The 15882-nt window shown below is 33.9% G+C and overlaps 1 protein-coding gene across 5 annotated transcripts in view; it reads left to right on the top strand.

The window, feature by feature from the left end:
• Positions 1-15882, top strand: part of PHIP (pleckstrin homology domain interacting protein) — a 129863-nt gene that overhangs the window by 44251 nt on the left and 69730 nt on the right. For all 5 annotated transcript variants that reach the window (XR_009054225.1, XM_057738027.1, XM_057738028.1 and 2 more), the window contains 8 exons: positions 4875-5096; positions 5383-5483; positions 9657-9727; positions 11111-11211; positions 11651-11691; positions 12455-12553; positions 13355-13508; positions 13922-14056. Coding sequence is in view for 4 of the 5 variants with exons in the window: in XM_057738027.1 (XP_057594010.1) it covers positions 4875-5096; positions 5383-5483; positions 9657-9727; positions 11111-11211; positions 11651-11691; positions 12455-12553; positions 13355-13508; positions 13922-14056 (924 nt within the window). In the remaining variant the exon portion in view is untranslated. The remainder of the gene's footprint in view (positions 1-4874; positions 5097-5382; positions 5484-9656; positions 9728-11110; positions 11212-11650; positions 11692-12454; positions 12554-13354; positions 13509-13921; positions 14057-15882) is intronic.

The following is a 15882-nucleotide window of genomic DNA, read 5'->3' as shown; positions in this document are numbered from 1 at the left end:
TTGTTTGCTTAAAATTCTTAAGTAGCTTCCTCACCAGGTTAACAGGCATTTAAAATCCCGCACTCTGTTACCTTCCTTTGATAAAACCTCTCCAGCTTAATTTTTATCTTTAATTTCCTGCTTATATTTTGTACTCCCAACTTTTCTCACCTTGGCGAAATCCCCTGTCCTAGCAGCAACATCTAGGTGTTATTAAAAATAAATCAATACTTTGTTTTCTCCTAGGCATTAGAACTTTGCTTAAAAAAAACTTGTCAGCTGAGGTTATTTCTACAATCATGCTAATTTTAGCAGTAAGTTCACTCTTGCTACCAGGTTTTTTCCCTTTTTCTTATTGCTCTTAAAATTCCACCACATTTGCAAACTTGCCTCACTTTTTTTTGGTTCCTTTTGTTTCCGCCTTCTCCATCTTAAGGAAATAATCCTCAGATACTCGTCTTACTTGCTAAGGTTAGAATCATCTTATTTCTTTGCTGCTTGCTTTAAAGTTGCTCTCTCCACCATACCTCTTCCTCCTTCCTGTGGCTGAGGAGCCTGTGTGTCCCTCTTACCAAGACCGACCCCTGTGCCTGTGTTGTGCATCTCTTTCCTTTCACCATTTAAATACCATTGCATTAATAGCAGAGCAAGAATAAAGATGAAGATGTAGAGAACGGACTTGAGGACATGGTGGGGGGCAGGGAGCTAGGACGAAGTGAGAGAGTAGCATTGACATGTATACACTATCAAATGTAAAATAGATAGCTAGTGGGAAGCTGCTGCATAACACAGGGAGATCAACTCCATGGTTGGTGGTGATTGGTGATGACCCAGATGGGTGGATTAGGGAGGATGGGAGAGAGTCTCAAGAGGGGGAATATGGGGACATATGTATAAATACAGCTGAGTGACTTTGCTGTACAGCAGAAACTGGCACAACAGTGCAAAGCAACAATACTCCAATAAGTAAGTAGTAAATAAATACCATTACTTTTACTTTAATGTCCATACTCTGTTTAACATTTTGATTGAAAGACTGTAATGTTCTACTCTGGTTTATTATTGACTTTACTAACATTTGAGGTAGACTTCTGGAGGGAAGATCATCTGTTCAAATTCTGCTCTACATTTTGGTATTTTTAAAAAGAGTAGTTTTATCAATTTTTAATTCATCCTTCCACATTCAACTTAAACACAGTTATGGTGCTTTAAAAAATGTTTTCCCAGTAAATTTGATTGTTCTTCTTGTCTGCAGTCCTTTTCAAATACTTATTTATGTGTACTTGTATTTCTGATAGTCATTTTAAGAGAACTTAGTTGAATTTGCCAGATCATATATAGTTTCACATTCCCATGAAAATAGGTGAATGATCACAAGTGATGATTCATGAGCTAGAAATTGCTTGAGGATGCTTTAGGGTTTTGTTTGAGATTCTGCTGGGAGTTCAGGGGAGCAGGGATGAGGGCTGGGAACAGTATACTACTTTATATCATAGAAGAGGATAGTGAAGAGAGATTTCCCTGAAAGTACGATGAAAAATTTCTCTCCTGCAATTTAATGGAAGAAGAGAAAGGTTAATTGAGATACTACATACTAGGCAGAATTGTGTGCAGTGGTGTTTTTTTGTTTTATTTTTTGTTTTTTTGGGGGGGGTTAGTACATGTTTGGATAAAGCCGAATTATGAAGTAATATTAAATTAGTGAACTTAATAAACTCAATAGGAATATAGTGGGACATTTTGTTCAATTTTAATTGATGAAAAGTCACTGGAAGCTGATTTTGGATAACAGGTTGCCCCTGTCCTTTTCATTAAAAGCTGGCATTTTGGTCAAAAAGATGTGTTGGGTTTTTTTGTTTGTCTGTTTGTTCCAATTTCTGTTTGTTAACATGGAAAATATGTGAAACACCTTCTATAGTAGAATATAAAGCAGACTCTTATTTAGTTACATAAGAAATAATGAGATGACATGATTTTACTCTTTTCTTATATTCTGCCTGTATTAGCATACTTAAAATTTTATTTTTGTTGTGAATATAGGTCAGAGCCAAATATTGCCTTAGTTTTTAGAAGGTAAGCAAATGAAGTGAATAAATTGACTTAATTTGTGGAATTTAGAGAAATTGAGAGTTGAGTAAATGTTTTAAAACCTTTTTGTTGTTGTTGTTCAATAAGTACCTAGTGCACTTCTATGTGCCAGGTGGTATTGTAGACCAACTTTCTGGAAATCACAGTCTTTACACAGGCTCCTTCTTCATTTCCCACAGTTGGCAGGGATGTAATCCTCATTCCTTTTATTCCCCAAACACCTACCGTAGCCATCTCTTCTGATCCTTTTCTTTTTTTTCTTTTATAATAACAATATTAGCCATTCTCTCCTGCCTGTACTATTTTAACAACTTTCAACTAGTCTCTTCTATTTTTCTAGTCTAGTTCATACTGATGCCAGGATGATCTTTAGAAAACAAATCTGATCCTGATGCTCACCTGCTTGATCACCTTAAGTGATCCCCATTACATACCATATTCCTTAGTATTCCATAAAAGGCCCTTCGTAGTTTTTCCCTGACTTCATCCTCTTTTTTTTTTCCTTTAAATTTTATTTATTTATTTATTTTGGCTGCATTGGGTCTTCATTGGTGTGCACAGGCTTTCTCCAGTTGCGGGGAGTGGGGGCTACTCTTCATTGTCCAGTGCGCAGGCTTCTCATTGCGGTGGCTTCTCTCCTTGCAGAGCACAGGCTCTAGGTGTGCGAGCTTCAGTAGTTGTGGCGTGCAGGCTCAGTAGTTATAGCGCACAGCCTCGGTTGCTCTGTGGCATGTGGGATCTTCCCGGACCAGGGATTGAACCCGTGTCCCCTGCATTCCATGTGGATTCTTAACCACAGCACCACCAGAGAAGTCCCCCGACTTCATCCTCTTGCTTTCATCTCACACTTTAAGTTAGCTTATGGACTACTAAACTCACGTTTTCATGCCTTTGATCATACTTTTCTCTCTAGTTGCCATCTGGAATATTTGTTCTTTTTAAAATAGTAAAAATACTATTAAAATAAGAATAAGAATACTATTAGCAACAAAAGCAGTAATAGTAGATAGTCCATATATATCTATATATATATATCTTTTACTGTGTGCCAGGCACTCCACCTTCATTTACTCATTTATTTTTTGCAACAACCCTATGAGGTAGGTATAGATAAGAAAAATGAGGCAAAGAATGCATATGTAACTTTCCCAAGGTCAAACATGTAGAATGTGGTTGCCCCAGGTCATGAATCCAGATGTTTGACCTCTAGAGTCTGTGCTCGTAAGCAACTCCACTGTATTGACTGTCCAAGCATCACAGCTTTTGGATTCCTTTCCAGATTCTACCTCTCTGTGTTTGAGGAAAAACAGACTGCTCTCCTTTTGGATCTCTACTGATTAATAGTGTAGGACTTAGGACATACTGCTGCATTTATATTCTTCTGACTTGCTTCATAAGACAGGAATACTATGTCTTTATACTTCATCCTTGAATTTCCAGTGTTTGGCACATATTTAATCGCATGGCAAATGGATACATGAGTGCATGAATCACTGAATTTTAAAAGGGAACCTTGGAGATCATCCAATTTAACTTCCTTATCTTATAGGTGAAGAGCCTGAGATTAAGTGAATGTGTTGGGAATACCAGATTTTAATGTGAATAATTCACCAAAGTTAAGCTTTATTACTAGTCTTCAGTGGTTGGTAACTCATTTAATTTGCTTCAAAGGCCAATCAGAAGAACTGGTTTTATGGTTAATTGAGAGTGCTCTAGGTAGTGTTGGCAGAGCCTGGTTTAGGGTACAGCATTTAACATATTCTGTTAATACTGTGTTTGTGATCATTTATATGCCATGTCTGTTATCAGTATGAAGCAGATACTTCTCTGTGTCACTTGCTTTTGTAGATCCTCTAAGTACTTTCTAATGTCAGATAAAATTTTGCATATGTGTATTTTTTAACAAATTAGATTGGAAGGTTGTAAAAAGAATTCTAACCTCCAACCTTTGCAATCTTTTAATAAATTTTGAATCTGGGGAATGGCTATATGAGGTTAATGATAATATTCTCTACTTTTTGTATATTTAAAACTTTTTAATAATACAAACTGGGGAAAATAGAGGTTGGTAAAAGAGTAAACTTTGGGTTATAGGATGAAAAAAGAAAATTAGAGAAGAAAAAAAAAAGTCTAGAAGTTCTTACCACTGCTTTGGCTAAGTGAAATTGAAATGTTTATTTGTAAATATAGGTATTCATAGGAAACTCTGTATTCTTTACATTTTCTTCCTGAGCTTATGCTGCTGCAGCATGGTAAACAAGTTAATATATGTATTTTTATTGCCTTTATGCAGATGAAATTAACTTTTTTCTTATATGTGACATTGGGTGATTTTTTATATGTAATGTATTTAGCTAAAGATCAATGATGGGAAACTCATGTGTGTTATAGATTTTGGCTTCTTAGGAGAAAAAGCCCCAAATTAGCTTCCTTTCACTTTTATATGAACATAGATAGGATTAGTCACTATTGTATACTAAATTTGTTTTGCAGTTACAGTTTTGTTATTTTAGAAGTTCAGATTCTTTCATAAGATTCCATATGGAGGCTGCCGTGGGTAGTGGTGGTGGTGGTAGTTATTGCCAACATCCTGCTTTTCCTGTTAGGCGATGGGCACATGAGTGTTCTTTATAAGTGAATCATTTAATGAAGAGGAAACTTCCTAACACGAGTATTTAATACTTTTTAGTACTTAAAATTATAATTGTTGGAAAGTGGATGTAACAGATAGGATTTTTTTAAATCTGTGTGAAGAGTTTGAATTAAAATTTACAGTTAATTCTATTAATATCCATTTTTATTTTAAGGGTTCTGATGACTGTCTTGTGAAAATCTGGGCAACAGATGATGGGAGATTATTAGCTACTTTGAGAGGCCATGCTGCTGAAATATCAGACATGGCTGTAAACTATGAGAATACCATGATAGCAGCTGGAAGTTGTGATAAAATGATCCGAGTCTGGTGTCTTCGAACATGTGCGCCTTTGGCTGTTCTTCAGGGCCACAGTGCATCTATAACGTCACTACAGGTAATCATTTTAAACCCCGCAAAATCCTCTTTGATTATAATTTAAAGTAAATTTTAAGAAGTCACTTTTATAATCCATTTTATAAAGCCAACTAAAATGAAGAAAGGAATATTTCTCTTTTCTTTATAAACACATGGACTTTAAATAACCTAGTAGCCATGACCTTTGGCAATTCTAAGTGCTCTCTAATCATTATTGTTAGTTGCTGTTTGTATGATTAAAAATGGGTTTATTATTTGGACTGTGTTACTCTTCTTGTAAAAAAATTTTTTTCTTTGTTTTTCAGTTTTCACCATTGTGCAGTGGCTCAAAGAGATATCTATCTTCTACTGGGGCAGATGGCACTATTTGTTTTTGGCTGTGGGATGCTGGAACCCTTAAAATAAAGTCAGTTGCTCTTTTATTTCATAGAATAAATGTGTTTAATTTAATGGTTGAGATCGCAAAAGTGTAAAGTAGTCAACAATAGGAATAATTTTACTTTTTTCCTCCTTGAGTAAATAGTAGAAATTCATTTTGTCTCTTCACTGACCTCTTTCATTTTATGCTTTCCTTTTTGTTTTCATGCTTTAAAGAAAGTTTTCTGTTAACATGTTTATTTCTTTTTTATCCTATCTTTTTTCCTAGCCCTAGCTCTTTCGGAATATACCTGTCTTATTACCACTTCTTTTGGTATGCTGCAGTTACATATCAGTAACTCCTTTTGGTACTGAGAACATAATCTTCAGAGTTCCTAGTTCTTTAGAAGAATTGTAATTTTTCTGTTATCACATCTATAGATTAGACTTTATTATAGATCTAGGGAAATTTAGGAAAATGGAATCATTACATTTTCACTAAACTACATGAAGGTATATAGATGTACGCTTCTCTGCCCTGTAGTAGCATTTTGCATTTTTGCTTTCACCTCTAATAATATCTGATTTATCAAAATAAGTTGTCTGGACAATATTGTGTTTTGATTAAGGACACTGAGGCAAAGAAAGGTTAAATGACTTTTCCACAGTTAAAACAGTTTTTTAAAATGGTAAGGCCAGGACTATAACTTTTCCCTGCCCTCTGGTTCTTGGCTGTTTCATGCCACCTCTCAAGTGGATATAGTGGGAGAAGTGCTGTATTTATCCCATGGACAAGCTATGAATGGGGAGGTAGTGCATACACTGATTCCATGGTGTTGAAATAGCTGTCTCTGAGCTCTCAGGGTAGGAAGTCATTCAGATTAGATATATCTCAGTAATTGTCTCTGACTTCTGTTTATAGATTATCAACCCAAATTGAGTTATTTAATAAAATAATTTGTGTATGTCTTTGTTGTTTTGAAACAGTACTGCTTTAGATAAACTTCATATACATGAACATTCCTGGTGAGTGCCTCTTATGGCAGGGCATTAGGGGGCTGTGGCAGCATGAGTAGCATAATACAGCAAACTACACTACGTTTGCAGAAAGGATTGTGATCAAAGACTTGGCTCTTTGGAGAAAGCAAATTGATTTCACTTGAGTTACATTCTTAATATTTAGAATAGTAAAGGCTTTCTGTAGGCATTTACATAAAAGTCGAAGGGAAATGTTTCACTGATGTGTATGGACAATAGCAGTAGTTAAGTGTTGTTTCCCTTTGAGTATATTTTACCTCCATTATGGTTCTGATTTTGATATCTTCTTCATCTTTTCCTGTCTTGTTTTTGAAGAAAAAGATCAGCAATCTTCAAATCAACATAGGAACAAAAAATGTGGTTATAAAATTAAATTCTCACTTTGTGCTTCTATAGGATTATGTTGCTAAGTACATTTATCTGGAAGTAAGAAGTGAGTTAATCAATGTAAATCATTTTTTTCTAGAAACTTATATAGATTCACTTATAAATCCGCTACCCTAGCAGTTTTTCTCACATAATTTTACTAGCTATGTTATATTTCATTGAGTTGTTCCACACTTTGCTTAGTGATTTTCCTGTTTTTGGACATAACAGTTTTTTCTAGTTATTTGTAAGTAGTATTCTTTTCTATTTGTTATTATAATTGTCCTATGGAAACTTTTAGGTTGAAATTAGGCATAGAGGTAAGAGTGATTTTCCTTACATGTAGACTTTCTCTGAGACGTGTATTTTCCTTTTTTTGTGTATACATGGTTGATAACTGCCAAGAAATGTGGCCTTAATTACTAATCAGAGGCAAAAATTGTATTGAGCTATAGTGCTTTTGTATAATCTTTGGGGTAAATGACTTCAGCAGCCAAGTCTGCATTAATTGAAAGAATCAGTTCTATCAGTAAATGAAATCTGTTTTGGAAACCCAATCTCTTGATACATTCACTTTTATACAGGGTTTATGTGTATGGTAACAACTCCCACTAGTAAAGACGCTGCTTCTTAGATGAGTAATTTGAGTGGCTGGTTGACCAGAAAACTGACTCAGGAGATCTCTGAATAGGAGGAAGATGTCCAAGCTTAGACACATGTGAGAAAATAATTGGAATCCTAAAATATGCAAATGATAATGATTACGGATATTTGTTAAACACTTAGTCTGTCAAGCCTAGTGTTAAGCACTCTACATCTGTTACCTCACTAATTCTTATGACACCCCTAAGAGGAAGGTACAATTATTATCTTCAGGACAGATGGGAGAGAAAACTGAGGCGGATAATGGAAGTACATTGTCAGGACCTCCTCTTAACCACCATGCCAAACCAAGTAGCAGTTGTTTCTTAGTGGACCATCTTGAACTGGTTAAACCTAATTAAAATACTAATAGTGCTAATAATGTGCATTAAACTCATTCAGTTCTCTCAGTGGCTCTGAGATATGTTCTCATGTTTACTCCCATTTTACAGATGAGGACACTGAGGTACAGCAGTGTTAACTTGCCTAAGGTCACACTGATAAGTGGCAAAACTGGGAACTGTACTCAGAGAGTCTGAGTCCTAGGCCTTGTCTTGAAATATTTCCTCAAATGTACATTTAAAAATAAATTGTGTACCTGCTTATATGTTTTTTTCCCTTTAAAAATATTAATGTTCGTTTAGAATGACAATCTATGTCATTTGCATATTCTGGTTATGAGTTCTAACTAACTGGTTATTTGGCACTTATATGAACAATTGTGCCAGAAATTAATAAAAACCTAGTACCACAGTCTATAAGATATTAATGGAAGTAGTGCATTTTTAAAGGTGATTATAATTGCCTTTATAATTTCAGATAAATTTACTTCGAGTTAAATTTTTACTCTGAATAAATGCTTAGGTTTTAAGAATGTTTCAGTAACTTTCTCTAAACTACGTCAGTTATGCTCAGCTATATCAGAGCCTATGAATATTAAGAAAAATTGTTAAAATGTCAATTAACAAAATTTATTTACAAATTTATTTTAAAAAATTTTAGAAAGTACTTTCTGTTGTTCTGTTGTTCAGAATATATAATTGGTAGATCAGAAATATTTTGGACTTTTTTTCCCTAAGTGATCACAAGACTGAAACCGTTCTGTGTTCAATAGCTGTGGATTGTGAAAGTTATGCAGGGCACTCTGGTAGAAGGCTCTAATAATTTTTTAGTTCTCTCTCCTAATATTCTGAGAAAAACTAGGTCAAAATATATGTTAAGGGCTTTAAATATAATCACTGTATTGGAACATTATGTACACATTGTATATGTATTGGAACTGGTATCGGTAAAATCTGTAATTTACTTTTTCTTTAGTATGGTTGCTTGTAACACTAAGCATTTAACACTAAGCATTTCATGTCAGTTATTAATATAAGACATATAATCTGTAATATAATTATATAATTATTGCAAATATAGTTGAGTGTGACCTACTTTCTGTAGATCACCATTTTAAATGAGCATTACAGTTGATTTAAGAGTAAAATAGTCTTCAGATTTTCACTAGAATGTAAGATTCTTACTTTTTGGAGTCTTAAAGGGCATATTTTATAGAAAGTAAGCAAAGGGAGATGTTTAATTAACACTGTCTAATACTAGAAAAGTTTATTAATGGTGTACATAGGCCATTGAGATAGCACCTATTTTGCTGCTTTGTTCGTGTTTACAAACGACTTAGATTTCCTTATATATTTGTGCCTTGCTATTCTACTGTATGAAACTGAGAACCTGTTAAATTTGATTAGAAGTGAGCGTAGCTAATGTCTACATGTCAGATGTGACAGTGGCTTTGTTTCGTTTGTGGATTATTGTATAATCAGCAGCTCCTACAAAATGTGTATCTAAAGTTCCCACAAGATCCTGCTGATCATGGCACACAGTGATTTTGAACTTGTTTTTAGGAAGGAAGCCATCTATTGCTTCTTTTTTTTTTTTTTTTTTTTTTTTTGGCACACGGGCTTAGTTGCTCCGCGGCATGTGGGATCTTCCTGGAGCTGGGATCGAACCTGTGACCTCTGCATTGGCAGGCAGATTCCCAACCACTGCGCCACCTAGGAAGCCCTATTGCTTCTTATTTAATTTTGTCCTTCTGTAATTATTTTTTGAGAAAGCTGAGTTCTGGTGTTGCTGGTCCCTTTGGGATATTTTTAATTGGTTATTTTTTGTATTACAGTCCAAGACCTGCAAAGTTTACAGAGCGCCCTCGACCTGGAGTTCAAATGATCTGTTCTTCTTTTAGTGCTGGTAAGACTTTTTTTCTTCCCAATTCTCCACTTGAAGTTGTATATTAGAAGGCTTCTAGTGGAACACATAAAATTTTGGAAAATACTGTTGTAATATAGATCATATTCTCATGCACATACCAGGGGATGATCATAAATTAGCTCATAGATATTTGAACTTTGCTCAAGTTTAGCTTATACACTCATTTGATTGCATGTATAAATGGTTAAGATTTTTCTTTAACCATAATTCTTTGGTAGGAGGGAATAAATAGTTTCAAAATTGACTATTAAAGAATAAATCTTTGAATAGTTATCTCATTGAAAGAAAAATATTTTAAATCTGTTTTATATTTTTATGGATTTTGGAGGTACTCAAAGCTAAGTAAAATAGATGGATAGATATTTGTACATCGTTATTTGCTCCAGATTGTTCTTATTAGCTCTTTAAAAGTAGCAGTATAGCAGTGCTAAAATTCCAATTATGTGTTGAGTTTGTGTAGCAGCATTTTGAATGGATATTAGAGTCTTTTTAAACAAATTATGATCTGGAGATTTTAAGTGAATTGATGACAAAATGAAACATGAATTAATGTTCCTAATATCAGTGCTTTCCACATTTATTTCCAGTTTTACCTTTTCTTTTCCTTTGGTAATTGTGGATAGCAGTAGTACTTGAGATAAGTGATTGCAAACTGACAACATGACTCTAATTTTGCCGTACTAATATCTAAACATCTTTAATTTCTAGCTTCTAGATTTCTACTGCTACTCCCACAAAGACAGTTTTACTTCTAGTAATAACACAAATATAGGTACACATATGCTTCAGAGTACTCTAGATGCAATTATATATAGCACTGTTTTCAGCGCTGTGGGAGAGTATTGATTCCAAGAGAGAGTAAATTGCATATACAGATAACTATAATGCAGAGTAGAATGTATGTGCTACAAGACAAAGTCTTAATGAGAGTTCAGAGGAGAGCAGGCTCATTTGATGGCAAGTCTGTAAAGGCCTGTAGTGAAGGAGTTGGGCCCTAAAAATTTGATAGGATTTTAACATATGGGGTATGGGGCAAGAGATGGATTTCAGCAGAATTAAGACATATTTTCTAGTAAAGGTAACTGATAATTTTAACATGATTATATAATTACTTAGTGAAATCATTTATAGAAGAAAGCTTCTATAAATATTGAAAAATTCTTCCCAGGAAAAGCTTATGTTAGCAAACTTTCTTAATTTCAGGTTAGATGTGTTATATACATTAGGATGAATATGAATGGTTTTAGAATGAAATATTAGTCATTCAGCATATATTATGATAATGTTACTTGAATTTATTATTTAATTTTCAGAGATTCTAACATTGTGTTTTACTCATAAATGCTTGCTGTTATTCCTCAGGTGGAATGTTTCTGGCCACAGGAAGCACAGATCATATTATTAGGGTTTATTTTTTTGGATCAGGTCAGCCAGAGAAAATATCAGAATTGGAGTTTCATACCGTAAGTATTGCTGGAAAGAGTTAAATGAGTACAATTTATTTATTTATTGGCTGCATTGGGTTGCTGCACACGGGCTTTCTCTAGTTGTGTGAGCAGGGGCTACTCTTCATTGTGGTGCACGAGCTCCTCATTGTGGTGACTTCTCTCTTGTTGCAGAGCATGGGCTCTAGGTACATGGGCTTCAGTAGTTGTAGCCCGTGGGCTCAATAGTTGTGGCTCATGGGCTCTAGAACACAGGCTCAGTAGCTGTGGCACATGGGCTTAGTTGCTCTGCCACATGTGGGATCTTCCTGGACCAGGAATCGAACCCATGTACCCTGCATTGGCAGGCGGATTCTTAACCACTGCGCCACCTAGGAAGTCCTAGATGAGTACAATTTAAATGAGTCTCACAGTTTATATTCAGAATCCTCTTTTTTGTTCATCTGTTTATATATAGGACAAAGTTGACAGTATCCAGTTTTCCAACACTAGTAACAGGTAAACTAATTATTTTTGTTTGTCAAATTTAATTCCAGTTTTTACATTGTGAAATAAAGATTCTTCCTGTGGTCAGGTTTTAATTAGATTTGTATCTTAATTAGCAACCTAAAGATTTTGACCAGTTATAATGAAAAGTCAATAAAGCCTTCACATGCCTGTGAACACGTCTTTATGTTTTATCTGTAATAATGTTAGTTTATTTGGCCACTTTTTTTTAATAATAAGGACTTTATCCACCCTACGTATTTTCTATACAATATCAAAGTATAAGGAAACTTTTAGTAGAGATTGAAAATGTATTATAATGTAATATTTGAGGCGGAACTGTTTATTGATGATAAACTTGGATGACACTGTAAGTTTTCTCATGTTCTTGTTTTAAATTAAAAAAAGATATGTCTACATCTGAGTAGAATAAGTCAAGTTCTTTAATACTGAAAGGAAGATCGGTGTTTTTCCATTGGAAAATATCAATTCTCTTTCTGAGGTAGTAAATAGTGGCCTTGAATCACTTTTGAATGTTATTCGCTATGCACATTAGAATATGTGTATGTATATAACATTTTTAAAGCCCATGAAGTTTTAGAAATTCTTAGATTTGCAGAGAATATTGGAGAAAATAATCTCTATTATTAGAATGCTGTGTAAGTAGAGATGAGTGCTGTCTACTTTAGCATTTTTAAAAACATAACTCTATTGAAAAGTGCATTTTGATAAAGCACAAATGATTGTTTTCTTTGGGGGGTGGGTTCCTTTGCAGATTTGTAAGTGGCAGTCGTGATGGGACAGCACGTATTTGGCAGTTTAAACGAAGAGAATGGAAGAGTATTTTGCTGGATATGGCTACTCGTCCAGCAGGGTAAGAGATCAAATTTGAAATATTACAGAGATATAGCTAGATCATTTAAAGTTGTAAAGCTATATTACAGGTTGGTGTGACTCAGCGTATAAATTCATGTATCATAATCCATGTTACAATGGTTACTTTTCTGTAATAACTTACAAGGTGCTTTTGGAGATGAAGATGTTGATTTTTATTAAATGAATTTTTGCTCTGTATGAGAAGATCTGCTGCATTAATGATTTCTTTCAGTTCAGTTTTGTTAAGAGGATGATAGCAATGTGAGAATAGCTGAAAGTTTTGCTAGTTTTTTCAGTAAGCAGAACATGTTATAATGTTCCATCTGACACAGGGATGATGTGATATATCCATTGGTTATCTCCGGCCAAGAGACGTAACATGTTTTAACTGTTATTTTGGTTTTAATATTTTATCATTTTCTCTATTTGTATTTGTATGTGGTAATCGCGAATGGGAGAGCAAAGTAGTTGGCAGGGCTTGACAACAACAGTAAAAGATGGCGAGTGAGCAGCATGGCACAGAGTTCCTGGATCCAGAAAGAGTTAAAGCCAGTAATATTTACTCAAGGTCATCTGTTACTAAGGACTTAGGAGTGCTGGAATCCTGATTTTGCTGACTCCGTGAAGTGGTTTTTGCCATCAATCTTTGTTGTTTCAAACTGTTCTTAATTACTGTGTTAAACAATAGTTATCCATGTTAATGAATGTAAACTATAAGAAAATACATTTAGGTTTTTGTCATACTGGTATTTTAATAAATAATATCAGTGTAAACAAATACTGCCTCCATCACTTTCAGCCAAAACCTTCAAGGGATAGAAGATAAAATCACAAAAATGAAAGTAACTATGGTAGCATGGGATCGGCATGACAATACAGTTATAACTGCAGTTAATAACATGACTCTGAAAGTTTGGAATTCTTACACCGGTCAACTAATTCATGTCCTGATGGTGAGAAAAAAGACTAATTTTTATTTGGTATAAACAGAAGCTGATTGTAGAGAAGAATATTTTCATTAATAAATAAAGTCATTTATTATCTCTTACTTGCTGGCTAGGTAACAGGTCTTTGTGGGAGAATGGAAATAATTTTAAATTGCAGTTAAACAGGTTTGGCTTAGAAATACAAATCTTGCTATTTTTTGGGCTCGACCAGTAAATAGTATTCTCAGGTTTCACCAAATGATAGCAATCCCTGGACAGTGATATTAGCTCAGCTTTGTTATTATACATCAATAAATTTGAAGATTTTTACCACTTTAGTAATTCTTAAAATTCGTATTTTAAAAATGTCATATTGGTGTTTGAATTTTCTTTTTATCTTTTAATATTTATAATTTTTTGCCACTTAAAAAATATTTCAGGGTCATGAAGATGAGGTATTTGTTCTTGAGCCACACCCGTTCGATCCAAGAGTTCTGTTTTCTGCTGGTCATGATGGAAATGTGATCGTGTGGGATCTGGCAAGAGGCGTCAAAATTCGATCTTATTTCAATATGGTAATTATCAGTCTCTTCATTTGATAGCTTTAAAGATTTGGGGAGTTCTTGACACAGCTCCCCTACATATCACAAAGGAAATCCATTTAAGAATTGTTTCAGACATTATTTTCACTTTAAGTTTCAGAAAAGAGTTATTATTTATTCCATACTTTTATTGAGATTCTAAATTTATAAGAAAATTGTGCATATTACAGTAACCTGTGTATTGTGATAACTATTTAGTTTTTAAGATAGTTTTAATAGTGGAGCTTTGTTGAGAAATGCACAAGTATGAAAAGACAATGTAGGTAAGAAAAATGTTTGGAAAACCATGTGAAGAAATTATCAATAAATATTATATTGTGTTGTTGTATTTCATCATCAGTCCTCTAGTGCAACAGAATTTGATTCAGATGTATCCATTTTAAAATTAAAGCCAAAGAAACAGGTATTCTTGCCTTTGATCAAGTTATGGTATGTTAGATATTTATTTGGGTTAAGCCCTTTTCCCTCCACATTTTGCTTCTTGTATAGATATTTAGCATATTTTGCTGAGTATTTGAATTGCACTGGTTTCCACTCCTGACTACTATATGAAGGCAAAAGTGCTTCTCCATTGCTGCTGTTGTGTATCTAGGCATATTTTTTTTTCTACTTCCTATATATCAGGGCTGCCTTTCAACAAAGAAAACAAAAAGGAAGACATATATTTCTATTTCAGCATTTTTAAATTAGTAAAAATCAATTGTAAAAACCTCTAGTAATAAGTCATAAAGCAATACAATTAATAGTTTAATTAATAGTGTAATTAATAGCCAGAATTATTTTGCAAAAAAACTACTTGACAAAAAACAGTTGTGAAATAAAATGGCTTGTGAAAAATTTCATGAAAGTGACATTCTACTTGATTGATGGTCATAGTAAAGTTACTTCTGTGTAGTAAGCAAGTAGAATATAAAAGGGATTTTTATTAGTGAAGAATTAACTTTAGCTGTTGTCGTGGATGTGCCTTTAGTGTACATAAGGTAAGATATAAGATATGTCAAATTCTTCTTTTTCTAAGAAAACTGTTAATTATTTGGGGTACAAGTGTTAGCAATAGATGGATTTCCTTAGTGATTATGTGTATGGAGGAGAGTTTTTAAAAAGCGAATCCTTAAATACGCTCATAAATAATTTTTTCTTTTCCCCTTCTCTGTCCTTGTGTTTCTGATTTGCTTCTTTTTGGAACATCTCTGTTGAATAAGGAAATAAGTCATATCTCAGTTTGCCTTTATAGCTTCAAAAGAACACAAATTGTGGGCTATACATGTTAGTTTCATATTTTCGAAAGTCATTGATGTATTAGTACAGTGTTTGGAGGGAAGGTATTCTCTCAAACTTGAATATTGCTTTCACCTTTAAGTTATAAAGGTGAATTTTTCCTTATCAGGTAAGTTGATCACACTAATATTCTATATTATCGGTAGATACAAAAATTGCAGCACCTTGAGATTGAAATGACTTGCTCTTAGGCCAATAAAAATTAGTGATATAACCAGGAGTAGAAGTCAGCCGTATTATATTGTATACTCTTTGAAATTAGGTAAGGGATTAGTTACATTACTGCCTTAAAGAGTATTATTTGTTTAATAAGGGTTTTAGGTAAAGCTATTTTCCTGTTATTTCTATGAATAATAGAGAGAAAAGCCTCTAAAGGGTGGAAGAAACACATTTTTTGTAATTGTAGAATTAGGTGGTATCTATAGAATCTTCAAACCGTGAGAAAAACAAAACAGACTAAAAAGGATTAAAAGTATATCTTGCATTTAAAAAACTAGAACATGAGCTACCCCTCATCTCAT

Source organism: Hippopotamus amphibius, chromosome 6 (genome assembly GCF_030028045.1).
Source record: "Hippopotamus amphibius kiboko isolate mHipAmp2 chromosome 6, mHipAmp2.hap2, whole genome shotgun sequence".
NCBI lineage: Eukaryota > Metazoa > Chordata > Mammalia > Artiodactyla > Hippopotamidae > Hippopotamus > Hippopotamus amphibius.
Note: the sequence above shows the minus strand (reverse complement) of the source record. Positions and strands in the feature narration are given on the sequence as shown.